Raw genomic sequence first — 17,104 nt, 5'->3', positions numbered from 1 at the left:
AGGGGGCCCTACAGTAGGGACCATTTTGTTTCACCTCCACCAGGGTTTTCATGGAGGAGGAACTACCATGAAAACCCTGGTGGAGAGGAAGCTCCTAAAATGCTTGGCGGGACTGCAGCAGTCTTGTCAAGCGTATTGATGCCTCTACACTGCTGAAACACCGCTAAGGAACGGCAATTCCCTGGCAGCTGCGGCTGGGCTGTTGCAATCCAACCGCCCGGCTCAAAATAAGGTAGTCAGGAAACCGCCACCGCCGCTCCCCCATGAGTCTGGCAGGTCCATGTACCAACAGACTCATAATCTGGCCCATAGTGTTGAATTTCCGCAGTGCTTCCAGCCTGAGCTTTGATTCAGTCTGGTACTCAGTCTGGGTCCAGAGACCCTTAGAAACCTGCCCCATGTCTATCTATATGGAGCCTCTTGATAGGAGAGGTGTTCTGTTTATGTTGTACGCTTAGTTGGTAACACTATGGGTATCATGAGACTCTGTTTCATTAAGTCTTAGTCATGGTACATAGAACTTTAAACTTTATTCATGCATCAACTGGCAGCTGTTTGTGTGTTTTCATGGCTAGTTTCATGCGGTCATGCTGCATCAGGTTAAGGAGCAATATGGACTCTTTGTTCTGGAGCCTGCCCATTAGCTTTGGGAGTTTGGTGAAAAACAATGGTATAATAGACTAAGCAGTCTATAATAAGGGCAGTAGTCAGCGCTACCCAGTGGTGAGTGTGAAGGAGTGACAGGACTGGCAAGCCTAAAGGGAGCTGCAGATTGATGCCCTTGAACACTGTTTTGCCCTGGGCAATGAAAAAGAGTTAAGGGTCAAATGTGACTCCCACATTCCCAACTTTTAGTCCACGAGCTTGTGCTGCTTTTAAGTTGGAGCCACTTGAATGATGATTCTTGTCCCCCTGAGATTAATAATTGGCACCTCTCACTCTCAGGAAACTCATCAAAAATACATAAATACACGGTCCAGACAGGGGAATTTATTGGCCAGATCCGCCAGTCTTTTATCCAGGAAAAAGTTACGTTTGTCATCAGTGTACATTTGGAGGTCCAGCTGGTTCTGCTATAGGAACTGTGACAGCGATCCCTCGTAGATCATGAATAAGCTCTAAGAAGGATGAACGCTGGGGTCGACACCATGATGCTTACTGTGGTCAAGATGTCATGGAGTCGTTTGGACTTGCTAGCTGTGATTGCAGAGGAATGAGGAAATCCATTTTAAGGCGAAGCAGTATGTCATAGTCCCAGGTATTGTAGGCTGCTGAGAGGTCGAGGAGTGTATGGTCTGTGAATTTGTATTCATCCAGGGACCACATCAGCTTTTCTCTGATGGTGTTCAGTGTGTTTTTGTGCCTCTTGCCAGACTGAATCCAGATGGGTAGTCATTAAGGATGAGATTGAGTTTGATGTCTTGTAAACTTTTCTTTCGACGATCTGGCTGGTGTAGAATAGGTTGGAAATTGACTGGTAGTTAGTCAAGATTTTTAGTCGGTGGATAGTAACTTTTGGAAGGCCTTGATGGTGGAATGTTTCAGGTTACCCATCTGACTTCTTGCAAAAAGGCATGGGTTGATCACAGCTTTGAGATCTATCTGCCTCGAGAATGGGAAGTTCTTCTTCAAATATGCTGTGGTGCACAGTGCATCTACAGTACCCCAAAACACTGAGGTACCCAGAAACTTCTACAGTAATTTTGGAGCCAGACAGGGGACATGCGAGTGCAGCAGGATTGCAGTGGATACAAGGACTGGGAGCCCTAAAGTGAAAATCCTTTTTGTGACTACATTTTAGTCAGGTGTTTTTCACTTCCTGAAAGAGAAACTATCAGCCTGATTCATGTAGCTAATAGCGCTCGCAAAAGGGCCAGATTCTGAGAATCTGGCCCTTTGCGAGTGCGATTTTTGCATTTGGTATTCACAATCCCAAATGCAAAAATCGCTATTTAAGAATTCGCATATTTGCGAGGAATGGCATTTAAGGAATCTCTAATAGAGATTCCTCAAATGCTATTCATGACACAAAAAAAATTGCGATTTTACACTTTTGGGCCGCTATTTACCGAGAGGTCAGACCTCTCGGTAAATAGCAAAAACTCAGAAAAAAGCATTTAAAAGCATTTTTCTAAGTTGCATGTTGCACACACACATGTCCTTTGGACATGTGTGTGCGCAACACCTGTTCAAATGTGCATTTCAGGGGTGCTACAGGGTGTCCTTTGGACACCCCTGGCACCCTTCAAATCGCTATCTGATTTGCGAGTAGCAAATTGCTACTCGCAAATGAGGGATACTCCCCATTCATTCCTATGGGCCTTTTGGCCAATAGGAATGAATGGGGAGTCATTCCTTTTTTTGCGAGTAGCAAATTGCTACTCGCAAATAGAGAACATGTAGGAATCGCTATTGATTTAGCAATTCCTACATGAATGCCGTTTTGCGTGTCCTCAATAGCGAGTCGCTATGATTCGCTATTAGGGCCACGCAAAACGGCCCGTACATGAATCAGGCTGTATATAACTATACATAAACACTAACACACACTCGTCACTCACCCACTGTCTCGTAGGTGGGCGGAAGGGTGTTGGGTTGTGACTTGCCACATGCAAGTGTTGCCTTGTCAACCTCCTCTGAATCAGTCTGATTCCAGCAGCGGCGAGGTGTGATGGTTTGCGGGGCCTATAGAGTATTATATAGTTTTGTTGAGAGGTGCCCTCTTGGCCACTGTTGGCATACAAGGAGCACCACAGGTAGCAAGTAAGGTTGTGTTATGGAACCATGAATGCATTTACCACGCATTCTGGTTCTGCGTGGTCTAAACCACATGAGTCTTAACCACGCACATGCCTTTACCACACATGCCTTTACACCGAGTTATGCGTTGTTGAGGATGGGAAAGACATATCTGTGGTTAAGACTTGACAGGTAGGTATAACCCCCCCGAGCCCTGTGCCCCGCCCTGAGTCTTAATATGACACCCCTTCCTCCTGAAAACCAACCACCTCCCCTCCAAGCCCTAAGTACTTCCCTGCCCCTAGTCCTAAAAACAACGCCAATCCTCACCCCCCGCCCTGATCCCTAAAAGAGTCTCCCAAGCTCCCGCCCTGACACCTAAACTGCCCCCTCCTCCCTCATAAAACCTACCCTATTCCCTCCAGCCCTAAAACTTTCCTGCCCCACCTAAGCCCTAAAAACGACCCGCCCCCCGCCCCCCTAAGCCCCAAAAACTTCCCAGACCTCTGCCCTGAAAACAACCCAAACCGTCCAAGCCTTATAAACTACCCCGACCCCATCAGCTCTGAAAACTACCCGACCCCCTCGGCCCTGAAAACTACCCAGACCCCATCAGCTCTGAAAACTACCCGACCCCCTCGGCCCTGAAAACTACCCAGACCCCATCAGCTCTGAAAACTACCCGACCCCCACCCTGAAAACGACCCCAACCCATACAAACTATCCTCACCCCCCAAAACCCGAACCCCAGCCTCACTTACCTCTCCGCGATCCTTCCTGCTTCTGCTCAGCAGCAGCTAGACCGCGCCCTGCCTTAACCAAGGCAAGCGTGACTGAGCCTGCATTGTTCCGACTGTTTCCCAGCAAGTAAATGTTATCCTTCTAAACTTTGAGAAGCTAAAAACTAGATGAAATTTAATAATTTATCATTAATTGCACCTTCTGAAAGGTGCATATCACAGACTTTAAAGTATACCAAACATGAGGCAAATTTCCTACGATGCGTAGACAACACGTGCCATCAGTGTGATGGGGTTTATATTAGGCCATGCTGTTGGAACACACGTTAATGTGGAGTATCTCAAAGGGAAATAATTAGCAGGGCTGTTAGTAACAAAACCTACCATTGTTCGGAAAAAAAACCAAAGGAATGCTTGATGCCCGATGGATGCGACTTCCTTCTCTCTGAGCCACGTCAGTGCTCTGAAGGGGAGCACCTTGAATCACGGATGCATTATTTAATTCCTTGTCGAGCGAGCACATGCAAACAGTGCCACTTGAAGATTTGACGCTGCATGATCATTGAAGGTGTGAACAATGAAATATTAATGCTGATCAAGGAGTCTTCTTAAGGACCTAAAGGGTGTGGATTTATTATTGACAAAGGTTCCAATTTCTCCCTTGACAGACACGTTACAAGTCAGACCTGAACTTCATGCGGGGCGTCGCCTGGGAGGCCCTGGGATCTCCCCAGATTGAAAGCGTGAAAAAGGCTGGAGAACTTATCAGCGAGGTACTGTGGAGCCTTAAAGAGGGTCTGGCAGTTAAACTGTTGGGGGGATTAGGTTATGTGGGATTTGATTGATCACTATATGTCTAAAATTGGTTGTATGTAGGGCACACGTCCTATAAAAAGAAGTGGGGGGACTGACCAAGTAAGACAATGTGCAAATGATCTCATGACGTCATGACGTAGCGCTATAAAAAAATAAAATAGTGCTATTTAAATTATTTGTGTAAATAGTGGGAGAGACTAACCCATCTGACAGTCTTACAGTGTCTGCATTTATATACAGGGACACAACAAAGACGAAAGCATGCCTCTCTTAAGTGTCTGAAAATGACACCGGGACTAGTTCAGCATATTTCTGTGGGGCCCAACTTCTTGGCAGGGGGGACGGCGTCCACCCTGTGAAAATAGTGGGGGACGCCGTGTACCTGCGTGTTCCCCCAACTCGAGCCCTGGTTGTATGTGTTATTATTGTTGCCCTATCGAGATGCACTATGAGAGACATGGCCTTAACAACGAGGGTTCATTCATGCGTGCCGTTTCCCTGCGAGTCGAAACACGCTTGCCTTAACCACACATATGCCTTAACAATACATATGCGTGGTTAAGGTGATGCCCGGTCAGGATATCGAGCGGTGGGCTGGAGAGGAAGACATGAAGTGGAAGGACGATCAGGAATCGGGAGAGGGTGCTGTAAAGTAAGTGGGACTGGGGCGGGATGGTCATTTTTCGGTGTGGGGTAGGTTTTAGGACTCACGAGGGGGTCGGGGTTGTTTGTAGGGTAGGGAGCAGTTTTAGGGATCAAGGCAGGAGGACTGGGTCGGGGTACTTAGCAGGTGTAGGGGACAGTTTCTAGAGCTCAGGGTTGGGGTAGTTTTTACAATAATGCAATCTAGACGTTTTGGTATTAAAATTAACCATGAGGACAAAGGCCAAAATTATTGTAAAAGTAACAAGAATCTCGAGTTGGCTTTAATGGAGCACAGCCCATATTACTAATGATAAATTTGCACATTGCATTTTTATTTTGAAACAGTTGTGAGTAAAGAAAAACAGAAAATGCTTTTACGGCAACATTTAGCTAAATAGTGGACTTTACTATTGGTTGCAAAGTGGAAAGAAAAATAAATGTTTGTTATTCAGAAGGCGGTTGACGTTGTAGTCAAGATACGTTTTGCTGTGCTAAGAAATGCATTTTTAGCCGGGTTTCAGATTTTCTTTTTTTTTCTTCTTTGTTTTATGAAGTTGTTAACCACTAGGCTATTTCCATGTGTAAGTTGGATTTGCAAGTGCAATTAGTTTTCTTAACTTTAAGAAGAGATTTCTGATTAAACCAAGAACAGTGACAAAGCCCAGGAGTGCAGTTTGGGGGTGAGGGGTGCCTTTGTTAAATTCATTGTCATGCTTACAGATTAATGTGCTAGGAGAAAGGAAATTAGACTGAGACTAGCCCTGTCATTGAATGGACTTCCTAATTTATAGGAATTCAGTCATAGCGGAAAATAATTTGTACACGTTTGACATCGTCCTGTAAGATATAAATTCTGAAACCACTGCTTTTTGAGCAACGAAAGCAGCCACACGTGTTATAGATGTTTACATACATATGTGCTAAATTATACATGGGCATTCAGATACTTTCATACTACGTATATAAATACATATAGGAAACATTGATTGTAAAACGCCTGTACGTATATGATATGGATCATGCTTACATACATTTCTTTATTCCCAGATGCACTCTTCCATTGCAGATGAAAGAAAACGCAATAAAATCACGTATGACCCTGTAACCAAAGGCCTTTTTTTCAAATTTTCAGAAAAAGTATCGCCAGAATCCAGGGTCCATGAAATTTACTTCAGTTGCTGACTCTACGGGCCTAGTCCACGCCAAGTCAAGCTATCTTCAGTGCAGTGATGTACGTACTATTTTATGGAAGGCTAAATTCCGCTGAATAACAACCTGGTATTTGCATAATAGTTGTATTTATTGATATAGTGCACAGTGCATAACCTAATAAAGATTCTAGGTGCTTGAGCATCCAGCTTCCAGGTCCAGGGCTCATGGTTCGGTGCATAGAATATGTGTAATGTTTCCAGAGGGACTGGTTTGAAACCTATATGGGAGTCTGGGAGAAGGTCTGTACCATTTACATGTCAAAGATGACTGTTTTTCAGAAGGGACTGGGAGGCGATCAGTGAACGGTTGAGGCGGTGTGGGACTTCTTGCTTAAGGGAGCTACTGATAAAGGCAGAGGCAGGAAGTGGTGTTGTTAACTTTTGATCTTGGGCCGCAGGGACCACTGAAGTGCATGTTTCCACAGAATCCTGGCTCAATGTAAGGGCTTTTAGCACCAAACTGAGCCGTCAGCGTAGGTGAAAGTAAATCAGTTGTTTTGTTTTTGCAATTGTAGGGATAGTGGTAGCGAGTTGTTAAAGGTGGTGTTTGTTTTTCCGGCACTTTGCGACTGAAAAAGGATCCAAGTTGCTTACACAGGTCTTGAGTTTATTATATGCACGGCAATTAGGACGAAACTTTGTACAACCTTCTATAGTTCCCTTTGGCTGTTCCTGGCGTGTGGCACTCTCTCAGTGATGAATGGCTCTTTGGTTTCATGGGTGGCTTTATGGTATGTAGTGTGTGCATGTTTGAGTATAACTGTGGAAGTAGGGTTGATGTATTTCCGCCAGGCAGACACTTTGTTCCAGCATCCTTTTGTAAGAGAGTTGGATGTACCCTGTTTGACATTTGGCACTGTGAGACCCTCAGAGTGAAGGAAGCAGGCTTGGATGGCAAGGCTGGTATTGGAGAGGTTCGTTTCTAGGTTAGTTTTTCAAAATAGATATGCTAAATACTTTTGTTGATTGAAAGAGGCTGGGTTTAGTTGTCTTTTCTGGGGACTGCTATGGTGAAAGTGAGTAATTTGTGATCAAACCAGATGACTGGTGTTGGGGTTAGTTTCTGGCTTGGATGTTGGTGTTCAGGTAGCAACCTTTGATATGTAAGTTGCTTTTGGATATCAACATGACAGTCATATTTAGCCTGTCACATAGGCTGCTGAATTTTCCTAGGGTACCATAAAGTCATCTTTAAGCTAGACGTTAAAGATGGCAGAGGTGAGAGAGCTGTTGGGTGTTACGAAATATTGTGATGACAGGGATGAGAAGAGGTCCATGAGCCTCTCAGCTGGGCATGGTGGCGATGACATGACAATATTTAGTAGTTTGCTGTGAGGGAGGTATCTTTCTTATGACCTCAAATTCAGCCCTAGGGTGGTGGTTGATGCGAGTGTTGTTGATGTGGTTTTGAGGAATATGGCTACCCCTCTGCCACTTCCAAGAAGTTCTTCCTCCATCGTAAGAGTGCAGAAATGTGGGACTTTGTAGTCAATGGACAGGCTTGAGGAGTCAATGAATCAGGTTTTGGTGATTGTCTTGTTAAGCTCTGTATGAAGTTGAGTGCTTGATGGCTGGCCTGATATTTTTAAGGTAGCAGTGCAGTACCTATTCCTGTGATGTCTTCACTGGTTTGTAACATGAATATGTGATGTCAGCTGGGGGTTTAGGATGTGTGATAGGAGGGTATTTCTAAGCGATAGGGTGGTGGTTATGGCTTGGTGTTGTTGGTATGACAGATCTATCAGGGTGGGGATTGGTCACTGCTACTAACATTTTCAGTACTAAGAGATATCTCAGACTCCCAAGGCTATCACTCTGTGGTGCTTGAACTTTCATTCGATAACCCTGGTTCTCAATATCATGTTTCATTTGTTTCCCTTTTTCACAGAGGCTTTACAGGTCTGGTGACTTAGAAGCCATGCACCGATGCTCCCTGCCCCCTGACCATCCAGATTTCATAAGGGCTCGTCTGAACGCTGCTCACATCAGCGATGTAAGTGATTCTACATTATCCCCAGACATGTAGCTCTATAAAGGCTTGTGTATGGGCACTTATCATATTTGCAGTATGCTCAGGCAGAGCATTTATTTCAAGAGAGTGATTCTGGGAGCCGAAACGGTCAATAACACTATGAATACAATGGTACAATAGATCAGTTGTTCAGAACGACTTCCTATGTATCGGGAAGTGTTGTGTTAAAGGTTAGGAACGCTTCTAGTCTACTGCCAGGTTGTGACAATTCATATACAGGTAATGACATTATGCATAGAGAGCCACAGACCAATCAGGTTCCCCACTCAGGGACCCTTTCACAGATAATCTATTCGATGTGTACATTTCTGATTCAACAGAAATGTTACCTGATCTTTTTGCTCATTACACTTTTCTCACAATTCCATTTTTCTCATCTTCAGAAAGCATATAAAACATCATGGGAACAGACCAGAGCTGGAGGATATGACCTCAGATTAGATGCTATCCCCTTCCAGACTGCCAAAGCTTCCAGAGAAATTGCTAGTGACGTAAGTAGCAATTGCTGACACCTTACATCCTCCCAGTTCCCGCACAATGACAATTGCCTCAGAATTGACAATGATAATCCTCCAGTCTCATGGCCTAGTCCGAAGCGTGGCCTAACCTTGTGATCTGTATTTGGACAGTTCTTATGAAGTTCCAGCTAACAATACACAACCACTTCCCTTCATCAGTGTATCACTCATCCCCTTATCCATTCTGTTGAGGTGCTCAGTGGTCCTTCCTTGAAAGCCCATGTTGTAGGACCCCAAAGTCTCCCACATGCACGTCGGGGCCCAGGTCAAGAAAATAGCACCCAGTAACTGACTGCCAGAATCTTCTGCTCAATTCTGCTGTTATTTACATTAGTGTAACTGCAACAAATGATGGGCGGAATGCTGAATGATTCAAAGTCTCCCCGAGTCAAGAGATCTGGGTTAAATCCATTGTTCTATTGCCCACTGCGCCAGTCCAGTTTGGACCCACCATATGCAAATAAGTCTTGACATGTAAAGATCCTGGGCACACGTATATATTCAACAGTTGATTCAGAACTGAAAATTATAGTACAGTCGACACAGGTGGTTTCTTAAGGGTTGTTTATGTAAGAATGTTCATGAGAGAAAACAACGCCAGCCGACACGTGTGTTTCGTCAACAGGTCACTACCTGTGACTCTTCAGGGCCTAAAACGCATAGATCCAGAATCGAAAGACAGGTGATACTTCCAACCCGATGTACGGGTACAGAAACAGCCGCGGATGAGTCCTGAACTGCGGGCGAGACGAGCAACGGCTGGACCCTGCACCACCAGGCTCCGACGGACGCACCCGCCCGCTGTATTCAATTTACTCTGACAGCCTCATCCGCGGCTGTTTCTGTACCCGTACACCGGGTTCGAAGTATCACCGGTCTTTTGATTCTTGATCTACGCGTTTTAAGCCCTGAAGAGTCACAGGTAGCGACCTGTTGATGAAACACGTGTCGGCTGGCATTGTTTTCTCTCATGAACATTCTTACATAAACAACCCTTAAGAAATCACCGGTGTCGACTGTACTATAATTTTCAGTTCTGTATCAACTGCTGAATATATACGTGTGCCCAGGATCTGTACATGTTTGTCTGGCTATGGGCTATTAGCTCATTCCGTATTCAGGGGTTTTGGGTCTTCCTCTGACCTGGCAGCACCATAAGCATTTGTTCTTCATTTCTTTAGAACCCTATATCTTTTCCTGCCTGAGCGCCACTCACCTGCTACCTAAAAAACCCTTTGCAGAAACTGCAAATAAGTCTTGACCCTGTGCCTCATGGGAACAGTCCAGACCGAACTGCCAAGCCAGGTCCTCCCTGGACCAGAAACAAGCATCCTGAGACCGGTTTCAGGGTATGTCACCCGTCATCACCCAGGCTAGCTTCAATCCAGTGGCACAGTGAGCAAGGGACCCACGTCTGGGCATACCCATCCCACTTAGGGCGAAAAGTGTAACTGCAACAAATGATGGACAGAATGCTGAATGATTCAAACATTCTCCCCCAGTCAAGAGATATGGGTTAAATCTGTCGGTCTTTTGCCCACCACGCCACCCCAGTTTGGACCCAGCCATATGCAAATCAGTCTTGACCCGGTGCCTCATGGGTACAGTCCAGACTGAATTGCCAAGCCGGGTCATCCCAGGACCAGAAACAAGCATCCTGAGACCGAGCGCAGGGTCAAGACTGATTTGCATATCGGTGGGGCCAAACTGGAATAGCATGGTGAGCAAACAAACGATGGATTTAGGCCCAAATCTCTGTACTGGGGTGAATGTATGACATTGTTCTGCATTCTGTCCATCAATGCTTCTTTTTGTTATTTACATTAGGCCAAATTCCTGTACTGTATAATAACATTTCAGATGTTTTTTTAAACTGATATTCATTGTACGCGGCAGATGGAAGTTGCTAAGCCAGGTCTATAATTTTAGCATTGATCGTATTTGCAAGTTGTTGTTTTTCTTCTTGATGAAACACTTTGGATTGTGTGTTGTTGCCATTATTGTTTTAGGGGTGAGGTGTGGCTGGAGGTGCTCCATGTTGAAGCATGGTACGTCTGGAACCATGACATGTCTGGAGGTGGGGCATATTGAAAGTGTGGTATTCCTAATAGTATGCCTGGTCAGAAGTCGGCCATGCATGAAAAAGTGGTATGTATGGTGGTGGAGGCATGTCTGGAAACATATGTCTAGAGGTCTTTAGAAAGCTTTATCAAAAAGCTAAATATTGGGGGTATTACCTGTGACTGCCCACTACATGTGACATTGAAACGGGCAAATGAAGAACATGAACATTGGAAAGTACTTGTGCTGCTGAAGTGTTTGATGTGAGAAAGGGGGTCTAATATCAAAAGTGTATAACAAGACAATTTCTAAAGGAGGAGTAACCGGAAACTAAATCTAGATGGGTTTGTATGTTGATGCAGCGGGACCACATTCATTGCTGGGGCAAATTTCACTTCGAAGGGATCTCTTACCTCTGCCACAGCCAAAGTTCTCTCAACTATTGACTCCAGACCTGGTGCTCGAGTGCTCTAGTAGAAGCTTGAGACTGATTATGTATTTTCATATCCACCCCGCAGTTCAGGTACCGAGAGGCCTTCGTCAGGGACAAAGGCCATCAGATTGGATTCCGTAGTGTGAACGACGACCCCAAAATGAAGCATTTCCTGAAAGCAAGTAAACTTCAGAGTGAGAAAGAGTACAAGAAGGAGTCCGCCGAAGGGAGGTTGCAGTACAAGATGAACCTGGACCAGCCTGGGTTCCGCCATGCCAAGCAGAGCCAGGAGCAAGCCAGTGATGTCAACTACCGGCAGCATCTCCACCAGTACACCTGCGACCCCGAGCAGCTCAACCTAAAGCACGCAAAGGAGGCCTACAAGCTCCAGAGTGACGTAAGTGTTGTCTGTTCACTCCCAAATGTGTCCCAAAATGGATGCGTATCCCAAAATGGAGAGTGAGATTCCCCTTTATACTGATATGTGGTATTTCATTGCCGCTTTTTATGTTGTGTTATGTCATTCTATCAATACTGTGCGAGCTTTGTTGTGCTATGGTTTGTTAAGATATATTTTTAAATCAGGTTCTATTATACTGTGCTGTTTTAAAGAGACATGTGTGTCACATGCATATCAATCAATCAGAATTTATAAAGCGCAGCTAATCACCTGATAGGCCATCCAGGCGTCTGCAGGCCCCGGAGGCTTATTCGAAGAGCCAGGTCTTGAGGGCCATATGGATTTCCGGAAGTGAGGTGATGATCTGGGGGTGCGTGGGGAGGCCACGCATATGATGCAGATTAGCCCCAAAACGTTTTAGAATTCTTTACCATCTGAACAGAATAATTCACAGTCAATAAGCTGACAGATATTTGACTTTAGAAAAGGCGTCTTTTTTGCAATACTAGTGATATTTTCAACTCCTCAACATAGTGATAGTAAAATAGTATAACATAGTAGACACTGGTGAGGTCAAATTTTGAAAACTCTGCAGTGTGGTCTCTGTGTACACTTTCCTTCTCTTGGCATGATGTTTCATCATGACAGGTTATTTAGATAGCAATTCATACCTGTATTTAGCCAGTAGTTAGCAATTTTGGCAAGCATGGAACTGAGCAGAGTTGCTGCAATAATTTTCCGAGTGGGGCGCTAGCCATCAACACCTCATTAGTAAAGTCATTTGCTACTTAGAGAGGAAGTCCATGATACAAGCCAGATTTATACAGGGGAAGAAGTGGCATTCCAGTGATGCACTTTGGAGCAAATGCTACAAATATATGGTTAAAATGTCTTATGGTATTGTCATTTATGGGAAACACATTCTCCATCAAAGTTATCTATTTGTGCTACTAAATCATCATAAGTAACTTCTGCGATGGGGGCGTGGCTAGCTAGCCAACATGGTGGACGGAGTCTGCTAGAGCTCCGGTGCCGCCGGGAGAAGACGAATCCTGCTTGCCGTCTCTGGGGGCCGCCTTGAGTCACCGACGGTCGGATCCTGTCCTCTGGAGACCCGGCTGGACTCGACTGCATTTCTGAGGCTCTAGACGCTACCTGCACCTGATAAACCGCCGGGGCGAGCTGAGGCCTGGGCCCGCGTGGCAAGCCGGGGACTCGAGTGCGGACTGCACCCGGGTCGGGGTGCCGCCTTCTGCCGACTTGCTGAGGACATCCCTGGACACTGAGGTACGGAGGGCGGTCCTGCGACCAGCGGGGCTGAGAAGCCGACCACGCACCCTCGGCGGGCCCCCACCTGACCGACACCCTGCACCCCCTGACTTCTGGAGGCCCCCCCTTGGCAGCGATTACGGAGGCTGGGCCGGGAGGTGCTGCCGGGCGCGGAGGAGCCTTCCCTGGAGAGTTCCGGGTTTCTTCTCTGACCAAATAAACTCCTGTTAAAAGTACGACTTCGGGTGGGTCCAGGACTAAATTATAATACTTTTGAAGACGTTTGGCCAGACATGAGACTGGGTCAGAGAGGGATCTACCCCCACAGAAGAACCCAACTCGTCGAGTACAGTAGCGGGCGCTAGGAGCAACGTGCAGGGAATGGTTGAAACGCCACACGTTGCACCCTGCAGGCAGTGTAAATTAGGAAAAATGCCGTTGGACTCGTACTGCGGTGAGGAATTCGGGAAGAAGGCAGAATCAACTGCGTATGGTGACGCACTGGACTGATTTTAAGTAAGGACACTCACAAAGTTAAGGCACATTAGTCAAACATCGGTGACTGATTCCACTAAATCACCTTTCTCTGTAGACCTCACCAGCCAGTACGATATTCAGAACAAACAAATCCCGGGTTTACACTGCACTGCCGGCCCAGACGAACACACGCGGCAACCCGGTTCTGGAGTGAGGAGACGCAGGGGCACGGGGACCGACGCCGCTCTGAGCCGGGGGCCCCCTACCTGGTCCCCCCTCCCCCCCTCCTCCCTCTCCTTGTCGACGGCGCTGGCTGGGGACCTGGGCTTGAGCCATCCTGCGGGACCTGCTACGCTGGCCAGGGCGGAGGACTAGGCCCAGGATTGCTGCTGCTGCCCTGGGGAGGGGGCCTGCGCGGGGGGACTTTGCGGGCCGGGACCTGACCCGGGCTGGGGGGCCGGGGGCGAAGACCGGCTGACGCTGGGACTTGAGACGAAGATTACCTAAAGGTGGATGAGAGGTGCTGGACACCTGCCCCTGACGTCCTCCCCCCTCCCCTACATATTCGCGCCTGCGGACAAGGGGGCTGCGGCCAGACGGCTGAGACTGGTCGGTGCCCACGAGCGGGACCGAGACACTGATTCTGAGCCTGGTGAAGGGGTCTGGGGAGTTTGCCCTACGACGAGCAGCATGGGGCGGAGAGGGGTGAAGGCGACAGACAATAAAGATGGCCCTCCTACAGACACCTTATCTAATGAGGCCCTGGGCGATCCCAAGTCGGGGACTGTGGCCTCTCAACCACATGAGGGACACCAGGGTGACAAACTGGACCTGATTCTTAAAGAAATTAGGGATTCTAGGACTGCGATGGAGATGCAGCTGGGCACCCTTACCTCGAATCTATCTCTCCTTAAGGCTGATCACTCCAAACTGTCGGACAAAGTCAAGGACCAGGGTCTGGCGCTGACAGATCTTACCCCGACGGTGGCTGAACATACGGAATCTATCCAGCGACTCCAGCACCAGGTACAGACCCTTGTGGATAGGGTGGAAGATGCGGAAGGACGCAATAGACGAAATAACGTCCGAGTCATTGGCCTGCCGGAACGCTGCGAGGAGCCCCACGCTGCGGAGTTTATGGAGACCTGGTTCCGGGAGCATGTAGCTACGGAAGGACTGTCCCCGTACTTTTGTGTGGAGAGGGCACACAGGATTCCTACCGGGCAGCCGAGCCCGGGCCGACAACCCCGGCCTCTGATCGTGCGAATCCTCAATTACCGGGACAGGGACATGTTACTCAGACAGGCCCGGCTGAAATCTGTCATAGAATATGAAAACAAACGCATCTCCCTTTACCCAGATTACACCAACCTGGTGCAGAAACAGAGGTCCTCATACTACGAGGTAAAGAAGAAACTCCAGAAAGCCAAGCTCCGATACGCCCTGCTGTTTCCGGCGAGACTCAAAGTGATACACGACAACAAGACCCACTTCTTCGACTGCCCCGCGGACGCGGAAGAGTGGCTGGAAGTGATGGACATTGAGCGAGAAGTGACCCGGACTCAGGGCTCGACGTCCAATGGAACCGGAGATGGGGCGGCTCCAACGAACAGCGGAGCGGGTCCGCGCAGCTTGGAACTAGAGGGTCGGAGACCTCCGGCTCATGTGCAGAAACAGGGTCAAGTGGACGCCATTGCGATGGTGGGCTCCTTTAGAGACGACCGAGAACAAGTGAATACGGATACGGAGGACAGTACGGTGCATTCGGACTCTGAGAACAGCTTGGTGCTCTTCCCGAATGTGACGCCCCGAGCGGCGGATGAAATCCTGGACACTGCCTTGGAAAAATGACAGCTGCAACTGTATTCTGACTCGCTGAGTCCACCTGGTATCCTTTTTACTCCTGTAACATTCATGGGGCTCTGGGGGGGGGGGGCAGGAGACCCTGTGGGCAGGGGAGGCACCTGTTGTTTTGCAGTCACTAGGTGCTCTTGCAGTGCTGCGCCCTTGCCTGCTGCCCTCCCCACTGTGTGAGCTGGACGAGGTATTCACCCTGAACTATCACAGACACATTTCACTGTTTTTGCAGGAAAGAAGTAGCTTACCCCCCCCCCCCAGGGGGCGGCCGGTAACAGTGACTGATTATAAAAATGACTCTCCCGGCGGCGCCGTTGAGCAGGCGGCACCGAATAACATTGTCCATTAGATGTGGCGTAAGCATAGCAGACCCCCCAAGAGCGTATGCATGGTTTATTGTTTGCTTTTGTTGTACTGTTTCATGTTTGGCACGGCTGGGTTCCGAGGCTGCGCCTCCAGAGTTGGGATTTGGGGGTGGGAGGGAACCGTCTTCTGGTCACAGTGGCGAATGCACACACTACATTACACATTGCTGTCTACTCGAGCACCGGTATCTGATTATGGCTGAAGTGAAAGGGAAGTACAGGCTGGTTACCTGGAATGTGAGAGGATTGGGGGCGATACAGAAACGACATAGAGTGCACGCCTTCCTGCTCCGTCAGAAAGCACACATTGTGTTCCTTCAAGAGTCCCACCTAACGCAGACTGATGTGCACACCCTGCGGAAAAAATGGAGAGGGACTGTTTTTTCCACTACATATTCTGCCTTCTCTAGGGGAGCCACGATCTGGGTGCGCTATGGTGTCCCCTTCGTAGAGATAGATAGGAGGACGGATGACCAAGGGAGATACCTTTTGGTTAAAGGCACCCTGGATGGGATACTGGTGGTCCTGGGTAGTATTTATGCCCCGAATCACGATCAGGACAGGTTCCTCCCAATAGTGAGTAGGGCCCTAGCAGACTGGGCAGACATTCCTTGGATTCTGGGAGGGGACTGGAACATGATACTGGACACAGGGTTGGACAGGTCACATCCTCCGCTTCAGGGGACAGGGGTTCATAAATTGTCTGACTCCTTTCGAACATGGCTCCAAGGGTGGGGGCTGACAGATATGTGGCGTACATTATACCCGACACACAAAGAGTACTCGTTCTATTCCCCACTACATAACTTGCATACACGCCTGGACAGGTTTGTTGGCACCAAGTCCTTGATGGCACACTGTGCGTCCTCGGCCTACCTCGCCAAAACGTTTTCGGACCATAGGCCGCTAACGCTAGATCTGGACTGGGGCAGGATCCCCTCTCCGGTGCCCACCTGGAGACTCAACCCCTCCCTACTCGAGGATGGCCCATTCCGTGCTCACTTGGAAGACACACTAACGGGCTATTTCAGGGACAACTGGGACTCTGCGTCCTCGAACCTGGTTGTGTGGGATGCCATGAAGGCGGTGGTGAGAGGCGCTGCGATTGGCAGATTAGTGGGCGCCAGAGAGGAAGTACATGACAGACTTCGCACGGTTGAGGGCCGACTGGCAGAGCTTGAAACTGCAGTGGGGACAGACCCTGACCGCAGGGGGATCTCCGACTGTGTAATATTGAGCATGCAGAGCTTTTGGAATCCCTAAGGGTAATGGATTACAGAGAATACTTGCGGCGGCAACAGGCGGAGGCGGACAGGTCAGGTGCACTGCTGGCTCGTCTGATTAGAGACACCCCTGAGACCCCGATAATCACGAGTGTCAGAGATGACATGGGCAGACAGGTACACACACAGATAGAGATTAATCATGTGTTTAAGACCCACTTGGAAAGATTGTACGCCCCACCCCCTACTGATACTCGGGATGCAATGTTAGCCTTCATGGACGAATTGCCGATCCCGGCCCTTCCCCGAGAGACCCAG

At 48.0% G+C, this 17,104-nt stretch overlaps 1 protein-coding gene across 1 annotated transcript in view; it reads left to right on the top strand.

Annotated features, from left to right (window-relative positions):
- The window catches only part of NRAP (nebulin related anchoring protein), a 417,859-nt gene that overhangs the window by 383,458 nt on the left and 17,297 nt on the right, over positions 1-17,104 (top strand). The window contains exons 36-40 of the mRNA XM_078643841.1: positions 4,148-4,252; positions 6,073-6,171; positions 8,040-8,144; positions 8,567-8,674; positions 11,281-11,592. Of these exons, the coding sequence (XP_078499967.1) occupies positions 4,148-4,252; positions 6,073-6,171; positions 8,040-8,144; positions 8,567-8,674; positions 11,281-11,592 (729 nt within the window). The remainder of the gene's footprint in view (positions 1-4,147; positions 4,253-6,072; positions 6,172-8,039; positions 8,145-8,566; positions 8,675-11,280; positions 11,593-17,104) is intronic.

This window comes from Lissotriton helveticus, chromosome 5_1 (assembly GCF_964261635.1).
Source record: "Lissotriton helveticus chromosome 5_1, aLisHel1.1, whole genome shotgun sequence".
Classification (NCBI taxonomy): Eukaryota; Metazoa; Chordata; class Amphibia; order Caudata; family Salamandridae; genus Lissotriton; species Lissotriton helveticus.
The sequence above is the reverse complement of the archived record's forward strand: the minus strand, read 5'-3'. Positions and strand labels throughout refer to the sequence as shown.